The 21,381-nt window shown below is 42.5% G+C and overlaps 2 protein-coding genes across 2 annotated transcripts in view; one reads left to right on the top strand and one right to left on the bottom strand.

Moving 5' to 3' along the window:
• Nucleotides 1-1,293: 1,293 nt before the first annotated feature.
• On the top strand, nucleotides 1,294-7,967 carry hacd1 (3-hydroxyacyl-CoA dehydratase 1). The gene is made up of 7 exons (XM_070928305.1): nucleotides 1,294-1,412; nucleotides 3,912-4,029; nucleotides 4,139-4,157; nucleotides 4,276-4,364; nucleotides 4,662-4,783; nucleotides 6,565-6,743; nucleotides 7,804-7,967. Exons 1-7 carry the CDS (start codon nucleotides 1,294-1,296, stop codon nucleotides 7,884-7,886), a joined length of 729 nt encoding a protein of 242 aa, XP_070784406.1. The 3' UTR covers nucleotides 7,887-7,967.
• A 2,019-nt stretch (nucleotides 7,968-9,986) lies between these two features.
• Nucleotides 9,987-21,381, bottom strand: part of LOC139304626 (collectin-12-like) — a 33,124-nt gene continuing 21,729 nt past the window's right edge. The window contains exons 4-11 of the mRNA XM_070928550.1: nucleotides 17,866-17,988; nucleotides 13,734-13,820; nucleotides 12,591-13,634; nucleotides 11,798-12,295; nucleotides 11,201-11,337; nucleotides 10,940-11,049; nucleotides 10,209-10,354; nucleotides 9,987-10,123 (exon numbers count right to left, since the gene is read on the bottom strand). Of these exons, the coding sequence (XP_070784651.1) occupies nucleotides 10,104-10,123; nucleotides 10,209-10,354; nucleotides 10,940-11,049; nucleotides 11,201-11,337; nucleotides 11,798-12,295; nucleotides 12,591-13,634; nucleotides 13,734-13,820; nucleotides 17,866-17,988 (2,165 nt within the window). The 3' untranslated portion in view covers nucleotides 9,987-10,103. The remainder of the gene's footprint in view (nucleotides 10,124-10,208; nucleotides 10,355-10,939; nucleotides 11,050-11,200; nucleotides 11,338-11,797; nucleotides 12,296-12,590; nucleotides 13,635-13,733; nucleotides 13,821-17,865; nucleotides 17,989-21,381) is intronic.

Here is a 21,381-nt window from a genome sequence, read left to right as displayed (position 1 = left end):
AGGTGAGGGGAAAGAGGTGATTGCGGGGCAGATGAGAGTGGCAGGATCTGGAATAAATAGAAAGTCTGAAGGCACCTAGTGGACAGGTAAAGAATAATACTGAAGTGGCCTGGGAAAGTGGGACAGAGGCAGAATGAGCAAAAATCAACACAATAACATTGTGACAATTTCCTATTTCTGCAACTTTGTACTTCACTACATTTAAGAAGCATATATATTAGGCAAATAATTAATCTGTGTGTCTTCATGGATAAATATTTGGTTGAAGATGCTTGGTGACAAAGTGACTCCTAGCAGGGTGAACTTCTCTAACTGGTAAGCTAACTGCCAACACTAGCTAGCCACGAATATGCTAGCGCTAGTCAGTCACAACAGCTTGGCAAGCTCCTTATTTTTTGTTCTGTATTGTGCCGTTTACTCCCTCCTGGCATTGTATTATATTTCATTCAATAAAATAAAGAGTTTAACTGAGGAGGAAAGGGTTAGGGTTAAAAAGTTCTCAGAGCTAACCCGCTTGCTAACTGCTTGCCTACTGAGTTAGCAAGCTTAGCTAGGTCGCTAACGCAAGACGTTTGCACGTTTATTAAAAAGACCATTGACTCCAGTCTTATATCTGTTTGTAGCTCATTCCTCTTTTGTGGAGCAGTTTATACTATGACAGAGGGGGGTTAAATAAAAGTGGATGGTGAAACACAGCTTATGGTTATGATAGCCTCCTTCATTTCCCTCAAAATGGCACACATTTGCAGGTCAAAATTAAAATTGAATTTAATTTTTTTTTTAAAAATGGCTGCCAATAATTCATCTGTCAATTGACTAATCAGTTAATTGACCAAGGTTTCAGTTGTACTTCTATATACTTTTGGGCAGTTTAATCTCTCACAAATCATCACACTTTATAAAATCTTCATATGTTTTGTATGCAAAATTCTTAATTTGATAATATAATCGCAATAAAGTAACTAAGGCTGCCAGGTAATTGTAGTGAAGTATTAGTTTCCCCCTGAGATGAAGTAAAGACTCGAGTACAAGTACCTCAAATGTGTACTTAAATGAGTAAATGTACTTAGGCCTACATTCTACCACTATCATACAAGTTTTCTACTGCAAGGTACAAGGACTTCATAATACCAGTCCCTGACCCACAGGCAGGCCACGCACTTGTTGCAGCACTAGTCCCGCGAGAGAGGGGAGCCGTGGGCGGATAGATGGATGGATGACCCTGCTGCTCCCCTCCCTACCAGCCCCAGCTGTCAGCTCCCTTCCTGACTTCCCCACCCTGCCCCCGGTACCATGGCGTCCAGCGAGGAGGACGGCACGGTTGAGGAGAAGGAAAACAACAACAGGAAGAAAACGAAAAGCGCCCTCGCTACCGCATGGCTCACTTTCTACAACATCGCCATGACCGCCGGGTACGTGCGTGATTCCGCCCCGGTCGCCTATTAATAAGAAAAGCCTATAAGTTAGCCGCTCCTTAAAAAACCGTAAGCGTGTGTTGCTGTTTATAGGACTGTGTGTCTCTGTGTCAAGTCGAAAGTGCCTGTTCAGCTCGCTGAATTCAGCCGCTCGCCGGAATTTGGAAAAACTTGGAGAATTTGATAGTAAAGAAAGATAAAAATGTGAGAGGTACTTATCTGAGGGTTAGAAAATGAATGAATGGCGTTTGGTTTGAAGTGACAGGCTGGCGCTGCAGCCGTGTCCAAATAGGGCTGACTGCACGGTGTCAGCGTCAAGGCCCACACTGCCTCCGGTCAGTTGCAGTGATAAGTATAGCCGGAGCGCGCTGATACTGGAGCTCAGGTCTGGGACTGTGAAATGCTCAATGGGCAGATTTTTTTTTTTTAAATAACAACATAACATTTGTGAAATGCAAACACAGCGCGCCATTACCATCGTGTTTATATGAAAAACTGGCGAGACAAAACGTATGGGAATCAATACTGCTCATGAAAATGTAAAAGAGCTGACCGATCAACAAGTGGCACTCAACGACAGTTCTGGAAGAAGTACACAGATATTTTACTTAGTAATACTCATGTAAAAGTCTTTAATTTCTTACTTAAAGTACAGAAGTATTATAATAAAATGTACTTAAAAATACCAAAAGTAAAAGTACTTGCTCTGGGGATTATATATTATTATGTGTTACGTCAGTGGAGCTAGTTTTAACAGTTTTTTTCAGTGAAGTTTGGTAGTTTAGTCCAGTGGTTCTGTCAATGTTTTCTAGTACACTACTTTATTATGACAGTGATGACTCTGTCCACATACTGTCGCTGAAATTCAATCCAATACTGATACAAATGTTCTGGGCCCATTAAGGCTTAATTGCTTTATTACAATATGGTTAAGATGCATCAACACAACATGCAGGGCTACCACTATGCATTATTCATCATCCGTCATATCATGGGATTTAAAAAAAATATTGTTATTCAGGGTACAGTTTGGTTGTTTATGTTTATATAAAAGCAATGTTTGACTGATTTTCTACTGCAGTGATTTCAAAACATCTTTTTAGTTTGACTTCCCATTACTGTACCATGCACTCTAATGTAATGATCACACCTACATCAACTGAACAGACAAATAACATGATTGGTTATCATGGTTTTGGGGAGTTTTTTTGGCCTCAGAGCTCATATTTAAAGTATCCAATTAGAGCGGAAACGATTAATCTTTTAAAGCAAAAATGCCACACTTTCATCGGATTCAGCTTCTCAAGTTGTGTGAGAATTTCTGCTTTTCTATATGAATGTTAACTGAACATCTGTGGGTTTTATTGGTTGGATTAAAAAAAGGAAATTGAAGATGTCACCTCGGACTCCAAGAAAGTACAATCTCTTTTTTACTATTTTAAAATCAAAGTGATTAACCGAGAAAATAATCAGCAGATTAATCAATGATGAGAATGATCATTGGTTGCAGCCCCGTTGAACCCACTAAGTTGTAAACACCACTGACCCTGTTAACAGTTCTGTGAGATAATCTTTCATGGCTGTAGTCGGTTATAAAGGAGTCTGCTGCTGTTTGACTGTTTGTATGTTGCTGAGTCGAGAGGGCAGCGTGAGGAGCTGGTGACAATTTGTTTAAAGGATTTATATTGATGATGTTACACCTGGATTACATTTTGGTAGTATGTCATTTGAGATACTTATAGTTCAGGAGCAGGCAGCCTCCTAACAGTTTAGCTAAAGGAATATACAGCTTTATGTTTTGGCTGATATTAAGGGTTGGCTATTGTTGACATGTTTGTCATAATTGTAGAGAAAATGGAGATTAAAGAGCATTTTTGAAACTTGAAACAACTGAATTGTGCAAAATAGATGCAAAGTGTTAATATGCTAATATGTTGCACAGTAGTGGTAAATGTCGGACTGTTTAAAACGTAATTACATTTTGTGGAAGTATCACTTTGAAGCAGACATGACAGCGAGATTTAAATTGCAAGGACTAATGGGGAGTCTCTTTGTTCGTTACTACTGATGTGAATCTTTAGGATAATGACACATCCGTTAAATGTGTCTGTGTCTCTGGCCGTCTCAAACTTACCCATGATTTTATAAATGTAATCCTCCCATTCATCATGTTTTGTCACGTCAGGCGTCACCAGTAAATAGTTATTGTCACTGTAGGGTTCAGTGTCATTCTTAAGTATACATAACCTGCACATTTTGTCTCTTTTGTTGATTTACACTATGAGGACACGCAGGAGCAGCCAGATAATTGTTGCACGCCCTGGAACATGGTTTCTCCTGTTCTTCAGTCTCCTGTGATACTGGGATACTGGAAACTATGTATAAACTCTTACACCATTTATCCCATATGGCCTGTTGTCTCTTTCAGCAGTGTAGCAGTTACTGTTCACACTAAGTGGTGCCTTTATGTAATATTGCCTGTTTTTCTTCCTGCAGGTGGCTGGTTTTGGCCATGGCAATGATGCGCTTCTACATCCAGAAAGGCACACATAAGGGTCTGTACAGAAGTATAGCAAGGACACTCAAGTTTTTCCAGACCTTTGCATTAGTTGAGGTAAGAATTTGAATAGAAAAGCTGTCAATCGCAGTGCGACCTCTTACAGTGAGAAATTATCATAATCAACTTTAAAAATTAACTGATCTTTCTGTGTTTGGTCTTACAGTTGGGACATTGTGCCATAGGTATGTCATGATCTTTGTTTATGGTTATGACTAATGATTTACGTTCAGATGTAAACAAACATGCCAACACCTCTGCAGCTGTAAACTGTTTTTTTTTCTTCCTCCTGCTCTGCTGCAGGGATTGTGAGGACTTCTGTGATTGTAACTGGGGTTCAAGTGTGTTCACGGATTTTCATGGTTTGGTTCATCACCAACAGCATCAGACAGGTGACTATCACAGCACACAACACAGAAGAAGTACTAATTTAATCACAAGTTTTACTTCAATATTACCTCCTAGTACTAGGTAGATTCTCAAAGGGTTTCAAATGAGGCCTGCTTTAGCATCTGTTGCATGAAATCTGCCAGAGCTGTGCTTTATTATCACATCATTGCTCCCACACATTTGCACACACCTGCACTTGTTACCTGTAAGAGCAGCACGTGTCAGGTTTGACTCACGTAAACACTTTACTTTTTCCTTCCTTTGTATATTTGCCGCTTTTCTTTCGGATTTAAATGAAGATCCAGAGCGAAGAAAGCGTAATCCTATTCCTGGTTGTGTGGACGGTGACAGAGATTACCAGATATTCCTACTACACATTCAACCTGCTCCACCACCTGCCGTACTTCATCAAATGGGCCAGGTGGAGATGCCGTTACCTGCAGCCCGGGATGAGCTTGAATTGTCATTACTGTGTCGCACATTGTGTCCGAGCATGTCGGCCTGATTTGGGCAATTTCACCTCTGGCATGCTTCCCTCCCCAGGCCTACACCGGCTTTTCCTCAGGAAGCAGCCGAGTGTGTATTAAGTATCGCCTGGATCACACAGGGAGGAGAAGCATGTGTGTGTTTATTGATTAGCACCTCATTAGCCAATGGTGGGAGAACTAACTGCTAACATTGTGCTCTGACAATACTGATAACGCAGAACAGAAGTTACAGAAGACATTTAGGGCTTATTTATCATTTAAGAATATATTTGAAAATAGAATGAAATATGGTTTATAATAGCGTGTGTTTTTCCTAACATACGCCTGCAATATTTGTTGTAACTTGCTCTAACAAACTGTGAAAACAACGATAGCAAAGTTAGCATTCAAAAAAGCATTGTTTTAAATCCAAAGCCACAGACAACATTACATAGAATTGTCATGATTCTCGGTGAAACGTGATGATGATCGGTACATTTCTCAGCTCTAGAGTGACATAATGCCTGCCTACTACTGTGTGAAAAGTACTTGTGACGTGGCGTGTCTCGCTGCTACAGTAGCTCAGCTGAAATCGGAGTCGTTGGGAGGAACGTCAGCTGTACACATTGATAGCTGTCCAACACACAGGCTTGGCATCTTACAGCCCAGAGAGGCCTGTCTCGCCTCAGAATAGTGAGGTTTACACATTACATCAACTCATTTACAAGGCGAGACAATGTTCTGTCTCTGGGTTACCGCTGACAGAGGTTCACCAGCAAAAATAGACATTTTTCCTCTACGTTAGGGTGTCATGTGGTCATTTAGTTTTGTGCCGATTACCCTTTTGTGTTGATTCCCGTGCATTGAATGTCACTCTCCTCCCTGCCCCCCAGCCTTCGCTTCTTTCTTTAAGCATGGAGGAGACGCCAGGCCCCCCGGCGGAGGGGCTCATGTTCAGCTGCTCATGTTTTTAAGACCATCTGTTTTGGTCATGGAATGTTCGCCCAACGTTTCTCTCACATCCGCCGAGACGCTCCCCCGAGCCTTTGCTGTGGTCTTGACTAAATACAGGATCTCTGCAGCCCTGAGTCACGGCATATACCATACTAGAGAGAGCATGTCACAGCGGGAGGCAGGCCGTCTTGCACTCATGTGAAGTGACAGGCAGTTGTAGCAGAAAGCCAAGCAGTTCTCTTAAAACCTGATAGCTCTATCCTGAATTTTAGATGATTTTATGACAAATGTGGGACCATATTTTGATGTGGCTGTTATAAAGTTATATATAAGGTTTATAAGTTGTAAAAGTAAAGCCGACTTGCACAGCAAACAACTTTCATCAACAGCTTTCTTTGGATAAGTCCTACTTGTTGATGTTAGGAAGCCTTCAGAAGCCCAAACTGCTGCCACAACCTGATCCTGCAGCTTTGCTCAACAAATCAAATCCTTTTTCACTGGCGACCCTCGACTGTCGTACACCATGTGAATGGTTGCTTATGCTTACTTAGGGACCTTTTGTATTGTGAAAACCTTTTTTTAGGGAGCATGCATTGGTTGTTGAAAGGTTGCATCTGTTACAGTTTGAGTGTAGATTGTGTGTGTTGAATGTCTTTTGAACATCTAAGCATGTGCGTGTTTTAACATCTGCAAAATAAGTGTTTGTTGCAGGTGTGTGATTGTGTATATCTGTGAGCCACACTGTTGAGTGTTAAAACATCCTCCCTCTTCTCCTTCCCAGATACAACCTCTTCATCGTCTTGTACCCTCTGGGAGTCGTTGGAGAGCTGCTGACCATTTATGCTGCTCTGCCGTTCGTACGCAGATCTGGAATGTACTCCATGAGGCTCCCCAACATGTATAACGTGTCGTTCGACTACTACTACTGCCTCATCACCGTCATGTTGTCCTACATCCCACGTAAGGAGCATTTTTAGTCCTACGCTGTGCTTTATGATACAATATGTAGAGCAGGTTGACCCCACCAGAAATCGCTTCACACATCCTTGTGAAGTGTCCCTTGTCCAGATCACTGAGCAGACTATGATGCTAATGACCTCTAATGACCTCTTATGTCCTAATAATGACTATCAACATGACAAGTGAGCTATTAATATTACACGTTAGATGATAACACTGACTGTAACAGTAAATCTACGTGATTAAGTGCCATATTCTTGGTGTGCTCAGAGTGGGCTCACGCCACAAAGACTTTCTAGTGAGGATTCACCTACATGAGGCTTCAGAGATTGCGTCTCTTGTCTCCTGAAGGATTGTGACAGCAGCTCATAGGGTCTGACAGAAAGGCAACATTGGTTGTATCCTACATGACCTCTAAATCTTGTGAAAGACTTTTCAACCTGTGTTGTTTTTCTCGCCAAGAGTTAGATGAGAAGATTGATCACACACTGTCATATCTGTACGTTAAATATGACGCTGTAGCCAGGAGACGCTTAGCTTAGCTTAGCTTAGCACAACGACTGGAAGCAGGGCTCTGTCCTAAGGTTCCTACAGACTCCTCTAAAGCTCACTAATTATCTTGTTTGTTTAGTCTCTACACAATACAAAGTGCAGGCTGGACTATTTTTAAGCCAGGAGCTGTGACTTTCTGGTGTCTCGGGTTGGTTGCCTGGCAACCTCAGGGTGACGACAAGACTCCAGGAAGCCACTGCTAGGCTAACCACCTGCCGGCTCCAGCTTTATATTTAGGGAAAGGATTTTTGTGCCAAGTGAAATTGTTATACACAAGGGGCGGAAATCATAACATGAGCAGTATAATCCAATACAACAGAACATCCATGCAGAAAATACTACTTTTAGGAGACTGATAATGAACAAATGTTGTTGAGAAAGTTGCTGTAGTTTGAGATGATTGCACGCACATTGTACATACACTGCACCCACCTTAAGTTCTACATGTCAAAGCTTCTGGGTGTCCTCAAGTATTTACTTAGTGATCAATACTGTTTACTTTCCCCAGTGTTTCCTCAGCTCTACTTTCACATGCTGCGGCAGAGGAGAAGGGTGCTTCACGGGGAGATCATAGTGGAGAAGGACGACTAGACAAGCCACCACCTCATGCCTTTGTTTGAGCCAGCCTGCCTCCACATCACCCTCACCTCCCCCACTTCATCTCCACCTCATCTTTAGCCGTTAACATTCTTCATTGCATGGGACCGGAAGAGCCGCACAGATGACGACCTGTCTGATGAGAGCTACAGCCAGTGATAATCGGGAAGAAAGGCGTTCATAATAACTGATCCTTAGCATTACTTTACAGGATTGATTCCTATCTGAGTGGTAATATTGGAAACACGTTCACAGTCGCAGTGTTGCTGGAGCTTGAGACAGAAGCCTGACGTAAAGAGTCCTTTATTCACCCACCAGCCTTACTGCACCTTGTTGCACTGAAAAACACGAGCCAGAGTCACAACACTGCACCCACCTGTCTGAAGGAGAAAAAGGCAAATGAGAGGCTTCCAGGGAAATGTGAAATGAAACATGGGAGGAAAATGTAAGTTGTGTCTCCTGCAGTGTCCCCACTTCATCCCCTAACATACCCAATTGGCAGTTTTACTATTTTGTGAGTGTATTCCAGCACGGTGATTTTCTACAGACATTGTGTGGCTGTAACGAAACAAGGTTTCAAAAGAGAGAATATTCGTAGTTCTATCATACCTCAACAATAAATCTCCATTAGACAATATGCTGCTTCTTTTGTGTATGTTTGTTTTGCCTTATGTGTAAATGATGCAATGTGAAATGAGCGGCTAATAACAAGCATATTTCTTAAAGATGATTTATTCACACACTGTATCACTTAGAGCGAGCACAGCTCAAACTTAACATTTTGTCTGCTTGGCTCAGCTCCTGCATTCTTTTATGTTGCTTTGATGTTTACCATGTCAAATTAATTTACAAGAGTGCATCTTAAACTAAATTGAGTCAAAAAAAGTAGTAGCTTTTTCTATAGACTACAATTCTAAATTTGTGTGTGCACTGACAGTCTTCAGTCGCTGTTTGTTTTTTAACATAAAGAATCTCATGTCCATGTCGATTGAAAGGTAGTTAGATTCCCTCCCACTAATAAGGTGCTATATATATATATATATATAAGATCATTTCAATCTTCTGTGCAGCTGAAGATGTAAAATGATTGAGAGGAAATGTTAGCCAATGAACTGCAAAGCCCATGGTTATCTAAGAAAACCAGTTTTGCTCATAATCTGGGCTAGAGAGGAGAAAAGCAATAAAAGTCAATGTCAAATCACTGGAAAATTTATTTTTCAAGAACAAACAATAGAAATGTGAAAACCTTTTTGTGCAAAATCAATAAACTAAATTCTACAATACTGTGGAGAGTTTTGTGATGACACACTGCAGACAGATGAGCCATTTGAGACTAGATCTGTTTATCTGGATCTGCATAAAAACATAGAAATGAGCTGACAAATACAAACATCTTGTGGGTTTTACATATTTATTTATGAGTGTTTCCTTCATCTTTATTGTAGTGTTTTTTTCTCAACAGGAAACAGTACCTGAGTGCAGAAAATGGCACATTTTATATTTGTAGGTAGGATCCACAGATTCATAAACATATGTACGTCTGTAGTAGTGAAAAATAAATCTCATAATCACAAAATACTGTATCATACATGGGGTATTAAACTGTAAACGTGCAGTCTCGTATTTATGTGTAAATACTTCATTGGTTTCTACTCCTATAAATGAAAATGCTATATAGACATTCGTGAGGTTAGATAACAGGTTCCTCGAAGATAGCATATCAGCGACATTATTGTTTTTTGCGCATCATTTTGCACCTTTTCATTTTAAGACTATTACATATTATGAAAAGCACTACGGTAAGTCCACTTGGCTTCATAGAATTTATAATTTCCTACAACAAAACTTGCATAATGAAATATACATTCAGATATTCAGTTGCACGTGGAATACAGTTTTATAAAATGTATTTCAAATAACCATAAAAATATTTATAAAATCAACTGGTGATTTGGTACTTTAAAAAATAAAAGTCCTCCTTCTTTGATTGCCCTGCTGTATTGCACTTGCTGGTAAAGTTGGACTGGGTTCACTTTGGAGGGGAAAGCCATCTCTTCTGCGTTGGAGAGACGTTTGCTGCTGCAGCCCTGGGCTCATTTCAAAATTGTCCCTTTGCTCTCTCCGTACGGACTCCCCATGTGCTGCGTCAGTGGACCAGTGCCACATGTGGGAAGTCTAGCTGCTCACCACAAGCTCCCTTTCAAGACATCGCTACGATCCAGACGATGTTGCTGCAGAAAAAGACAGAACGACATTAGGACACCTCTGAGGAAATCACCCTCAATATACTTGTTGAGCAGAGAGAAATGGACGTACAGGTCTCCATTTCCTTCTCACAGATGTAGCTTATGAGATCTTCACAGAAGAAATCATTCCACAGCCCTTCGTGGATGAGCCCCGCACAGTCTTCTCCCATTTCATGCCTGTGGCCCCAGTTGTCAGGCTGACCAGGTTTCCACTTTCTGCAGGCAAACAACAGGGGGCGATCACACATTAGATTTACAGTATTTAATCAAAGAGTCTGGTGGAAAACCACAGCGGTGAAAGAGAGAATAAACTTACAGTTGGATCATCTGATTTCTTTTGGCAGATTCTAAACATTTAATTGAGACCACAAGTGTAGGTCTTTGAGGCTAACTATGCTTTTATCCCATATTGCTGTGTTCAAATTTAATTTAATGCTGGTTTGATTCATTTCATAATTGTATCCTCATCCTTTATTTGCAGTTTTGTAAGCTTTAATGTCTGAATGCTTTTGCTTTCGTTGCAAAACAGAGTGAACTTCTCTGATTGGACCACCCTGAATACATAAAGGTTTATTGAAAGTGAGTATTTGCTTTGTTTGAATGGGCAGCGGGAATAGAGGAGTGGAGTTTTGCATGCAGGTCAAAGCAATCAGAAAATATGTGTACATTTTATGAAAAATCTACCACTTGTTGTTATTGTTGGAATGCAGTATTTTGAATATCCATCTGAGGAACAGCACCTACTTTCATACAGGATAAGATATGCCCTATAATAGAGGTATTTTCTAATTGAATACTAACGTAAAAGCAGGTTCAGTCCCGTCCAGCCAGCGCCAAACGTCCTCCTCCCCCCTGTCTGTCAGACCCATCCAGAAGTAGCCCTTTCCAATGGTCTGCTTCTTCAGCCATTTCTGAGGTCACATGAGGACAGAAGAAGCACTGAGTCACAAGGGAGAAGTTACCTCTCACAATACAGAGCAATGACAGCTTTTCCTTCCAGTACATAATACTTTTTGTGGATTTCAGTCTTTAAGTGTGAAAAACAGAAGTATAACTAGTCACCTGCTCCTCCATATCGTTGATGATCAACAATGAAGCAGACTTTGATTCACAGGTCGCCTTTGCGTCATCAAAACTGTGCAGGTCTTTGGAGAAAAAGTAGCACTTGTCTCTGTAGTTTACCCAGTCAAATGGACAGCCTGTAAAACATAGAATGGTTTTATTTAATGAATCAGATAGATTATCAAACTGGTATATCTCATAAACATTCATTACAAAAGCCTGGAGCTAATCTAGCTGCATCCAATAGTAACAAATTCGGCCTACCATACCATATAATCACCCCTACAACCACATTTGGATTGAACAAACAAAATATAGGTTTACGTGTTAATTTGTGAATTTTAGAGGTGCTGGTAGGTGGATTTTGTTACCTTACAGAACCAGGTTAGCTGTTTTCTCATGTTTCCAGTCTTTATGCTAAGCTAAGCTAACAACTGCTAGCTCTAGCTTCATATTTACCGTACAGACATTATTAGTGTTATACTTCTGGAATCATTGTCATCGTGGGAATATTCAAGTACATTTCTACCAACCAGGAAAAGAATTTGGATCAACTAATGTACAGGGATGTTAGCTGATTTAAGTGGATTCTAGTACCTGGGGCCCATAGTGTAGGAGCTACTGCCTCATCCTGCAGAGACACAGGGCCGAGAGGAATCCCTGGACCCCGAATTGGCATCCCTGGTTGTCCCGGTGGTCCTGCTGGCCCCGGAGGCCCCACTGGTCCCAGCAGTCCCCTTGGCCCCTGCTCCCCAGCTGGTCCCATTGATCCTCTGATACCTGGTGGGCCCTGTGCCCCCTGAGGACCAGGCTGTCCGTCTCTTCCAGGGAGAGCGGCAGTACCTGGCTCTCCTTTAGCTCCAGGAGGTCCGGCCCTCCCTCCTGACCCTCGGGAGCCCTTGGACCCGGGGATGCCAGGTACGCCTGGCAGGCCTTTTAACCCTGGCAGACCCGGTGGTCCTGGGATACCCTGCTCTCCTCGGGATCCTCGTATCCCTGGACCACCTTTTTCCCCTTTCTCTCCCTTCTGGCCAGTCTGACCAGATGGTCCCTGAGGTCCTTTATCCCCTTTTGGCCCTCTGGGACCAGGTGGACCTGAAAAATAAGACATAAACTAGTGAAGCAAACTTTTAAGTATTCACTTCGGTTTTGTGCTGCTTAAACAAACAACATTATTTAATGAGTTTTACAAATGCTGGTAGGTGGATTTTGTTACCTCTTTGTGCTAAGCTAAGCTAACTGGCTGCAGCTTTATATTTAGCGCACAGACATGAGAGTAATGTTGGTCTTCTCATCTAACTCTCATTTCCCCCAAATCCCAAACAATTCCTTTAACTTTTAATCAAACATTTCATTAGTACAACACACACTGCAGCCATACACCCCTCACCCTGTAAAATGGTGAAGTTGGTAATTAGTTGTGAGTGCTTGGTGTCCACCAGCTTCATCTCCTCCATGACAAATGAGAGGTTGGTGACCTCCTTGTCCACACGTGCTGCCAGCTCTTCCTGCTGGGACCTTAGACTGGCTGCATCTGTCCTCACGTCTGTCAAGCTGCTGTTGAGGTTTACCAGGAAGTCTGAGTGACGGCCGACGGTCTCGGAACAAGTGCGCAACCCATTCAGGTTAAGGTTGATGGCGCCCAGGAGCTGCGTGGTGAAGCTGATGTTGCCGGTCACGCGGTCCATACTCTGCTCTGACTCATCCAGTCGAACCTCCAGCCGGTCAAACTTGGTGGATGTGAGGTTATCGAAGTCCCTCTGCTGGTCCAAAATCTCCCTCAGGGTCTGGTCGTGAGCGTCAGCAAGGCTGCTGGTGTTCTGAAGCTCGTTGGCCATAAAAGAGAGCTGTGATCCCACCTCTTCCAGGCTGTCGTTGTTGGCCTTTGCAAGAGCTGAGGTGTTACTGGCCATGACCTGCAGGTTTTCCACCTTACTACGAAGCCACTCAGTATCAGAGCGCGTCTGTCGGGCCGTCTGCTCGAGGCTCTGAAAGTCATTACGCATTTTCTGGATGGCCTGGCTGGTGTCATCCACTGAGCGCTGCAGAACGGCGATGAGGCCTCTCTGCTGGGCCTGGGTGAAGTTGAGGCTGCTGATGCTGAGCAGCGCCTGGTCCTGAAGTTTCACCTGCTGCTGGAGTTCTCTCTGCAGCCTTGCTGTGTCGTCCTGCAGACCCTCAATGATGCTGCCATAAGACCGCAGGGTGCCATTTACAGAGTGCAAGGTGGCCGTGTTGCTATCCAGCTGTCCCTGAATGGAGCCCTGGTTGTTCTGGATGTCAGAGCCAATGTTCTGCAGCTGACTCAGCTTAACTTGATCGCTGTGGATGCGTTCCTCCACCGCAGACAGCTGCCTCTGGAGACTCCAGATGTTGTTCTTAAAAGCCTGGATCTCTGTGGTGGTGTTCTCCGACTTCTCCCCTGCTTGATCATCTGAAGACGGAGATTTGTACAATAAATGACGAAAATGTTTCAGCCTCTCACTGTAGCTTTTACTTTTTTACAATTGAAACCCAGATACACGAAACTTACCCAGCTTTTTCAAATCAGTCTCAACCGCAACTATCTTTCCTCCATAGTTTGCAATACCTTCAGACACACTGTCAACTCTTTGCACCACTAAAAGAAAAACAGGACAGGTAGGACAAAGGTTAGTGTCATAGTCTCATCACAGGATCCGTCCTTTATTAACAGACCAGAATTGCCTGCAACCACAGACATCATATATAAAAGGGATCAGAGAGGAAACCAATGAAATTCACTGACAGATACTATAAGAGATGTGTCTACATATCTTGTAGGCATGTAATAATGGAGGACTCGATTAATGTAATCTCTTGGGTTAGGTCAGATTTAGAGTGTGACAGAGGTAGTGAGACGTAGAAAAAGGGGAATTTGGAGATGGAGTGCAATGAAATTTAGGATGAGAGACAGAAAAGGGGTAGGCATTGTGAAAGAGACTGAAGGAGGGAGGAAGAAACATTGATTCAGAAAAAATGGAGTGGGTGGTCAATGACAGAAACCACGGTTGGAGGTGCATGGGGAGACACTGGTGAGGGCCCTAGGGGACAGGAAGTGACCTAGGGGGGGGTCTTCAGTAAACAGGCGGATCAAAGACAGTCCAGAGGAGACAGACGCTGTGGCAGGGAGGCTCTTCACGCCCCCACAGGCGACACCAGCGTTCATTTCCTCTGGAATGTGTCTGGGATTCCAGGGAATCAGCCCACTTCTACCACCAGCCTCGCCAGGGGGACACATCCTCTAACTGGGAACTGCATGGACTCCTCTGCTGGGAAGCTGCATCCCAGCTGTTTGCTCCAACAGTTAAGGCAACAGTTCAATCACAAGGGTTTCACCTCCACAGGTCAAATCTCCAGAAGGACAAGATGAGCTGGTTTAAATCCATCCATGCCTCCAAATGAAGAAACAGCTAATGCCTTTTATTTAGTGGCTGATTAGCCGCTAGTTTATATCCCATGTACATTCAACCTTTAAAGGAAAACAGTGACATTTTGGGGAATAAGTTTATTTGCTTTCTTACTGAGAGTTAGATGAGAAGATTGAAACCTCTCTTATGTCTGTCTGTTACGGATGAAGCAACAACCAGCCTTTGGCTAGCTTAGCTTAGCTTAGCATAAAGACTGGAAACAGAGGAAAACAGCTAGCCTGGCTCTGTCCAAAGGTAATAAAATCTTCCTACCAGCCCCTCTAAGTCTTCTGGCTCTAGCTTAATTTTTACCCTACAGATATGAGAGTGGTATTGATCTCATCTAATTCTCTGCAAGAAACCAAATAAGTGTAATTTCCAAAATGTCAAACAATTCCTTTAAATATAAGACTTCAAAAGCAAAAGAAAATTATTCTTCTGTCTCTGGAAATACAAAACATCTTTCACTGTTCTGAATAATTGACACGGATGTTTGGGAAACTTCAAATTGCTAAATAAATGTTTAACCAATATGGAACGTCCTGGTACTGCACCTAAGGTTGTCTCATGGAACAAATAAACACATTTAAAACCATATGAACCTATAAAATTACCACATTATTTTTAGAGAAAATGGTCAGCTGGACAGGAAATGTTGCACACATCAAACTAAATGGGACACATTTCCAGACACAGAACGTACAGTTCAGCATTGCAGAGCACAAAAAACACTCTGGCCGAACCATAGACTACACCTACGGCACACAACTGAAACTAACACAAGCAGACTCCCACATGCAGACATTTCTGGGCCTTTTCCACAGCTCTGTCCATCTACTGGCCTCCAGAGAGACTCCTTGCATCACACTGAGGAAAAATTAACCATAAAACACACATGCAAAGAAGTTGAAATTGCAACAGCACTGCAGAGGAAAGTATTATTTTGGCTGAAACCTTCTACGTCCAAATGTTGTAAAAATTAACTGTTCTGTACCCAGTTTGAACTATTTCCAGCTCTTGTGTGGGTGGTTCTTAAAAACTGTCCGGGTTGTCTTGTAAAATCCAACTTCCTTATACATATAAAGTCAGAAATAGTAAAAATGGTTATGAAGTGAGTAGAGTGTAAACTCCATGCTTTGGTTGTTTTATTATTTCTATGAGCCTCGGGGAAAGCATCTCAAAACTCAGTGTACAGCTGAAAGTACAACAGTTAGAGGGATGAGGTTGGACAAACATTTGAGAGCAAATTCACAATTTAAGTGGCCATGCAACTACAAATAGACCCAGGGTTTTTACACAATGCAATAACAGCAATATCTATCTAAAGTTTTGCGAACATTAACCACCATAAGCTACTGGTCATACTAGAACAAGTAAGGCTGTCGCAGGAAAATCCGTGAGTGTAATAAACTGCGAAAAGTTGCGTTTTATTGCTCATGAATTTAACTTATAAGACGAAGAATATGGATCCAGACATAGCTCGCTTGCTCTTCAGCTGCCTTTAAAATATCTACAGAAGACACTGATGCAGATTCATCACCATCCTCTTAGTAATACTGATGAATTGTGGAGGATGCTTTGCTTCTATGACACTTGTGTGTATATTTAAAGCCAGTTGGTCTTGGAGAATAAAGGGACATTCACATAGGGAGTGAGGTAAAACAAACAGGTTATGTCCTCTTCCTGTAACTTCTCTTACTCTCTTTGAGGGAAATTAATGGGATTTAAATCCTCCAGAGTCCAGAGAATGACCTCATATTGCCTTTGGTTGTGTCAATCAAGACAACAGGCTGTAGGGGAGAAGACAGCAGGTCACTGAATTCCTGCCAAACGTCTACGGTTAAACTGCATCAAAACAAAAGAGTCAAATAGAGGACATTTCTGTGGGTCAGTGATGGAGGACAGAGAGCAGCACATATGTTAAGTGCATAGAGCAGTCAGGGTCTCACTACATAACCATCTGGAGCTGGGAGTGTGTTTAGGCTGAGCTGTGGTTCCCTTGACAGAGCAGCACTTCAGTGCCAGTAAAAACCCAATTTCAGTGGGTTCTGCTGGAGTTGCACTGAGTTCACTCACTGCTCATCTGGGATCAATTAGGCCCGCATGAAAGCATGCACCATGGAACAAGTAGGACCGACTGAGCTCAGAGAGTACGGGGACATCATTGTTAATGTACTCGAGACACACAGATAACCTCTGAACATGCTAACCTCATGCCATTTTCACAAAATAAGGGGGGAGGGGGCATACGCAGTCGCATATTGGAGTGTTTAGCACAATTATGGAAGGAAACATTCAGAGTTCAATTCCCCCGAAAGACAGCGAGACCGTTTCCCGACCTGGAAAAAAATGTGAAAAAGCCAACCAGGAAGTTCAGCTCCACAAAGCCTGAAGACCCTCCCCAGAGGTGTGAGCTTTGGGGGTGTTGGTAAAATAAACTGAGAGATGGTTGTGGGGTGGAGACAGAGGGGCTACAGCTCAGAGAGAGGGGACAGGATTGAAACTTAAAGGGTCTGTTCACTCAAATTACAAAGAAACACTCTTTTTCTGCCTCCACCTCAATACAATATGTCTTGTTTAACATGTTAATTAGGGAGCTTTAGAGATGCTGGTAGGCAACCTTCTGCTACCTTCAGCTAGAACCAGACTAGCTGATTCCCTCTGCTTCCAGTATTTGTGATAAGTTAAGCTAAGCTAACCAGCTGCTGGCTGTAGCTTCATATTCTAACGGACAGATAGAGTCCATGAGAGTGGTATTGACCTTTATCATCTAACTGACCGTTTATCTGTATGTACGAGTGACTCCTGAGAGAAAAACTGCTGATTTCTTCTTATAGTTGATCCTCATATGATCCTCTCCTCATATTTTCCACTATTGATCTGTGGCCTTTAAATAATGACAGAAACATCGCCAAAGATCATGCATGTCATGCTCGGCCACGCATAAGTCCACTCTGGTGACGAAGAACTCCTCGTCTCTCCCTCACAAACAAAACATGAGTTCTCAGTGTACTTATCAAACAGCAATGCTCTTATTTCTTGGCAGCGCGAAGTGAAACCAAATGATGTGTTTGGACGCCCGCTCTCTCAGCACTCTGTAAGTTTTAACATTTTAGAAAACAAATTGCATCATTGGAGTGATGTTTAGAAATGTTTGTCATCCCGGGGCTCTATAATTGTACTCATCAGGTCACAGTGACGGAGGAGTGTAGACAGTCGTTTACTGGGCTGTCTTACCTTTATATCCAAGCACAGCAACAGCGATGGTGAGGAGGGTACACAGCACATAGAGCAGAGCTATGGAGGTCTTCAGCGCCCATTCATTCTTACACTTCGTGCACTGGGTGCCCTCCTGGATCCCTGTGTAAAAACAATGAAGAACACCACATGATTCAAGACATTTTTGCTGCCTATTGCACATTTTTGTGAAGCAGAAAGGTCTAAAAAGGACACGTGGGTAGAATTTGGTGTTAGCTAGGGACTCGCCACGTCCAGGAGTCCCACATCTGGACAAACAGCCCTGGAGCCTACATTAAAGAGTCCAGCAGTTCCCTTAGGACCCGGATGGTGAAGGGGCAGGGGACACAAAAACAATCCCCCCCACTGACTTGTTTACACTCAGTGATATGCTTATTTTCCTTCACTCAGCCTTCACTCAGCAAGCTTCCTCTTTTTCAGTCGAGGTTTTAAACAGACACAAGAAGCACTGGAAGTCATCGTGTAACGTAGTTTTGCGCAACATTAAATGGTGAATCTGCACCTTCTTAGTTCTCTCTTGCAGTCAGTTGACTTTGGAGTCAAACTAAAAAGGCCTCAGCTAGCGGGGACACTTGTGGCATATTTCTTTCCGAGGATGTCTGTCATGACAGATGAGTGGTGAGATCCACAGTGCTGACGGGAACACAGCTGCGTTTCATTTTCAATTCAGGAAGTGTGTGTCTGTGTGTGTGTGTGTGTGTGTGTGTGTGTGTGTGTGTATGTGGAAAGGTTGGGGTTGCTTTATGTGAGTTGGGGGGTGGGGGGGTTTGGTTTTCATGCACCTGGAATGAAACTTCACATTCAGTATGAAGGAACAGCTCTTATTCAGCGTGGCAAATATGACTATCACCATCTGAAAGCCAGTCAATCACATGACCATTATTCATCAACCTGTAAAGAGCCGGGACCATTTAGTGCCAAAGATTTCACCACACATCTAGTTCAAGAAGCATTTTAATAGATGAGGTAATACTTCAACAAATTAAAAATGCAGCCCCGATTGGCTCGTCAGGGTCTCAACGGGAGTTAAGATGCCAAAGTTAACAACCTGACTCGCTCTTACGGGTGTGAAGGGATTGTTAATGACCATCGAGTGTTAGACCTCAGTTAAACACCAAGTCCAGTTGGAAGGGAGGTCTCCTCAGCGCCCGGCCAACCTGACAGAACATTTTACTGAGATTTACCGTAAAGAGAATGGGCAAAAAAGTTAAAAATGGTTTCAAATGTAAGGCTTCCATGGTTTTGATTCTTTGCCAACTCAAATGACTCCATCACCTCACAGGCCAAAATACAGACCTACTTTACTTCATCTGGCTAAAGCTGCACTCCCTGGGTTCCCAAAAATGATGGTGTACAACTCAAACTCAAATTAGCTTTTTGCGGATACACTGATATATATGTCGGCCGATAAGTACCAAAGTACCACCAGAGAGTTCTTCACAAAATAGTCGAAGGAATCCGCAATTATCAACAATTTCTCGCCATAGTTTTCACATCTTTAACCATTCATCAATGTATTTTTTGGCCACTGTATTTTTTGGGGTAGCGTAACAAGCCATAAACACAACACTGACATATTATCACATTATAAAGTTTAGATAGCGAATGTGTTAGCAAACAATCGTCTATTTACACATCCAGCAGAGGCGGAGCAACATAAGCATTCATTGTAATTGTGTTTGAGGTGACCTGACATATATAATTCCAATATTCACTCTCTTTTAGCTCTGTTTTTGGTCTCCACCAACTCCTGAGGGAAACATCAGTTTCTTTAGCTGCTAAATATTCCACTATGTCCACCAGCTAGTTGCTAACTTTGTCCTTCTGCTGTTTTCACAGCTGCCTGCTGTGGTTATAAAATACACTTATGAAGCCATCTGAATGAATCAAAGTGGTACAGGCACAGGTCATATTAACAAAAAAATGAGTGACAGTAAAAAAAAATTTCACAAAAATTCACATTTTTTGTGAGTTTGTCACTGTGAGCAAGTCCTTTCAGATCACATATAATCATTTGATTAACATTAATATAAATATAGTGATTATAGCAGCTTTAAACCGAGTTTAAAGCAACATTTTAATGTAATGCTTCCACAGTTTTGACTCTTTGAATATGTGTTCCCAAGAATAGCAACGTAGAAGTCCATATATTTCATCAAACTGTTTTTGAAGCACTGACATCTTCACATAGACAAAATCAACTATTCATGACTTTTGGAAATTTTTGGAGAGAGGTGAGGAAATGATGTGCATTAAGAAAAGGGCAAAAAACTGGAATCAGGGGGAAAAGATCTCTGTACATATTGTGCCAACACCTGAGAGTGAGCTCAGCTTTTAGAGCCCCAAAACATGGCTGATCCTCATGTCCAAATCTTGTAAAGAGCCTCAATGGGATCTTTAAAACATATTAACAAGTGTATCTGCCTGAGAGACGTTTGTCTTTTAAAAGCACAGCTCCAGCTCTCGGGGTGGAGCGAGTCAGTAAGCACAAAGTGGCTAACACAGCTGTGCATGAAACATCATGAGTTACCAAAGTCTTCCCTCGCCGCCGGTTCAACTGCAAGCAGAGAAGTGCACTCTGGGAATACAGCCACGATCGATGATTGCATTTCTGAATCATTTATAACTGCTGACATGTTTGAAGTGTCAACTCATGCATGCTTCCACAATAAAGCAAGCATATCAGTTCATCAGTTCACGGTAATAACAGCGCTGCTGCCCAAACGTGCTGTTCCAATCCAAACACGCTGACAGTGTTTACAAATGTGCAGCGCTGAAATGATACCAAAACACTTTGTGAGGGTATAAATTATAACACAGGCAAACGGCTTTTCCACTTCAGTGCACGCTTGACTGATGAGCTTCAGATGCTCAGCGGATAAGTGGAGAATTTTTAGTTGGCTGTCAAATACGGAGGACACCTGGCATAACACAAAACACATGGCCGACAACATGACAACAAAGGGGAGATTTCAGTTTCACAGCTCCACCACGAGCGCACAGAGAGGACGGACTTCAGATGGAGCAGCTGTAATCTTGTCAACCCCCCCGAGAGTCGACACACCAGTGGGCTGTCTGAGGCTCGATCAGGGGTCTCGACCTGCTTGCTGTTCATTTCCCAGTGGGTCACTTCCTGGATGAGCAGGACAAATAAGGAAAAGAGACAGATGCTGGACGGGACTGCTGAGCGAGGCTTTAGGATAATACTAATCTGTGCCAGTCATGTGTGTTTCCCGTCTCTTTTACATTGTTCCTTGTGATGTCTCTATATACACCTACGTCACCAGCACCAGTGAATATATCAGGGCTTGTTTTCTTCCCTTCAAGAAGCTGTTTGCAAATTCATTTGTTGTACAGAACCAACCTCCACAGATTATATGGACTATATTGATTATCTGACTGGCTTGTTTTGAGTGAGTTCATATCAGTGGCTACATTATGCTCCATCATTTTTTAAAACATAACCACATAACGTAAACAATCAATCTTAACACT

Source organism: Enoplosus armatus, chromosome 21, assembly GCF_043641665.1.
Source record: "Enoplosus armatus isolate fEnoArm2 chromosome 21, fEnoArm2.hap1, whole genome shotgun sequence".
NCBI classification, from domain to species: domain Eukaryota; kingdom Metazoa; phylum Chordata; class Actinopteri; order Centrarchiformes; family Enoplosidae; genus Enoplosus; species Enoplosus armatus.
This window is presented reverse-complemented; position numbering and strand designations above follow the sequence as displayed.

What these genes read in the sequence shown, in the direction of transcription:
- hacd1 (XM_070928305.1), top strand. Translation starts at nt 1,294, where the DNA reads ATGGCGTCCAGCGAGGAGGACGGCACGGTTGAGGAGAAGGAAAACAAC. An exon ending in AACATCGCCATGACCGCCGG is followed by an intron (nt 1,413 to 3,911) that starts GTACGTGCGTGA and finishes TTCTTCCTGCAG; the next exon opens with GTGGCTGGTTTTGGCCATGG. An exon ending in TCACCAACAGCATCAGACAG is followed by an intron (nt 4,365 to 4,661) that starts GTGACTATCACA and finishes ATTTAAATGAAG; the next exon opens with ATCCAGAGCGAAGAAAGCGT.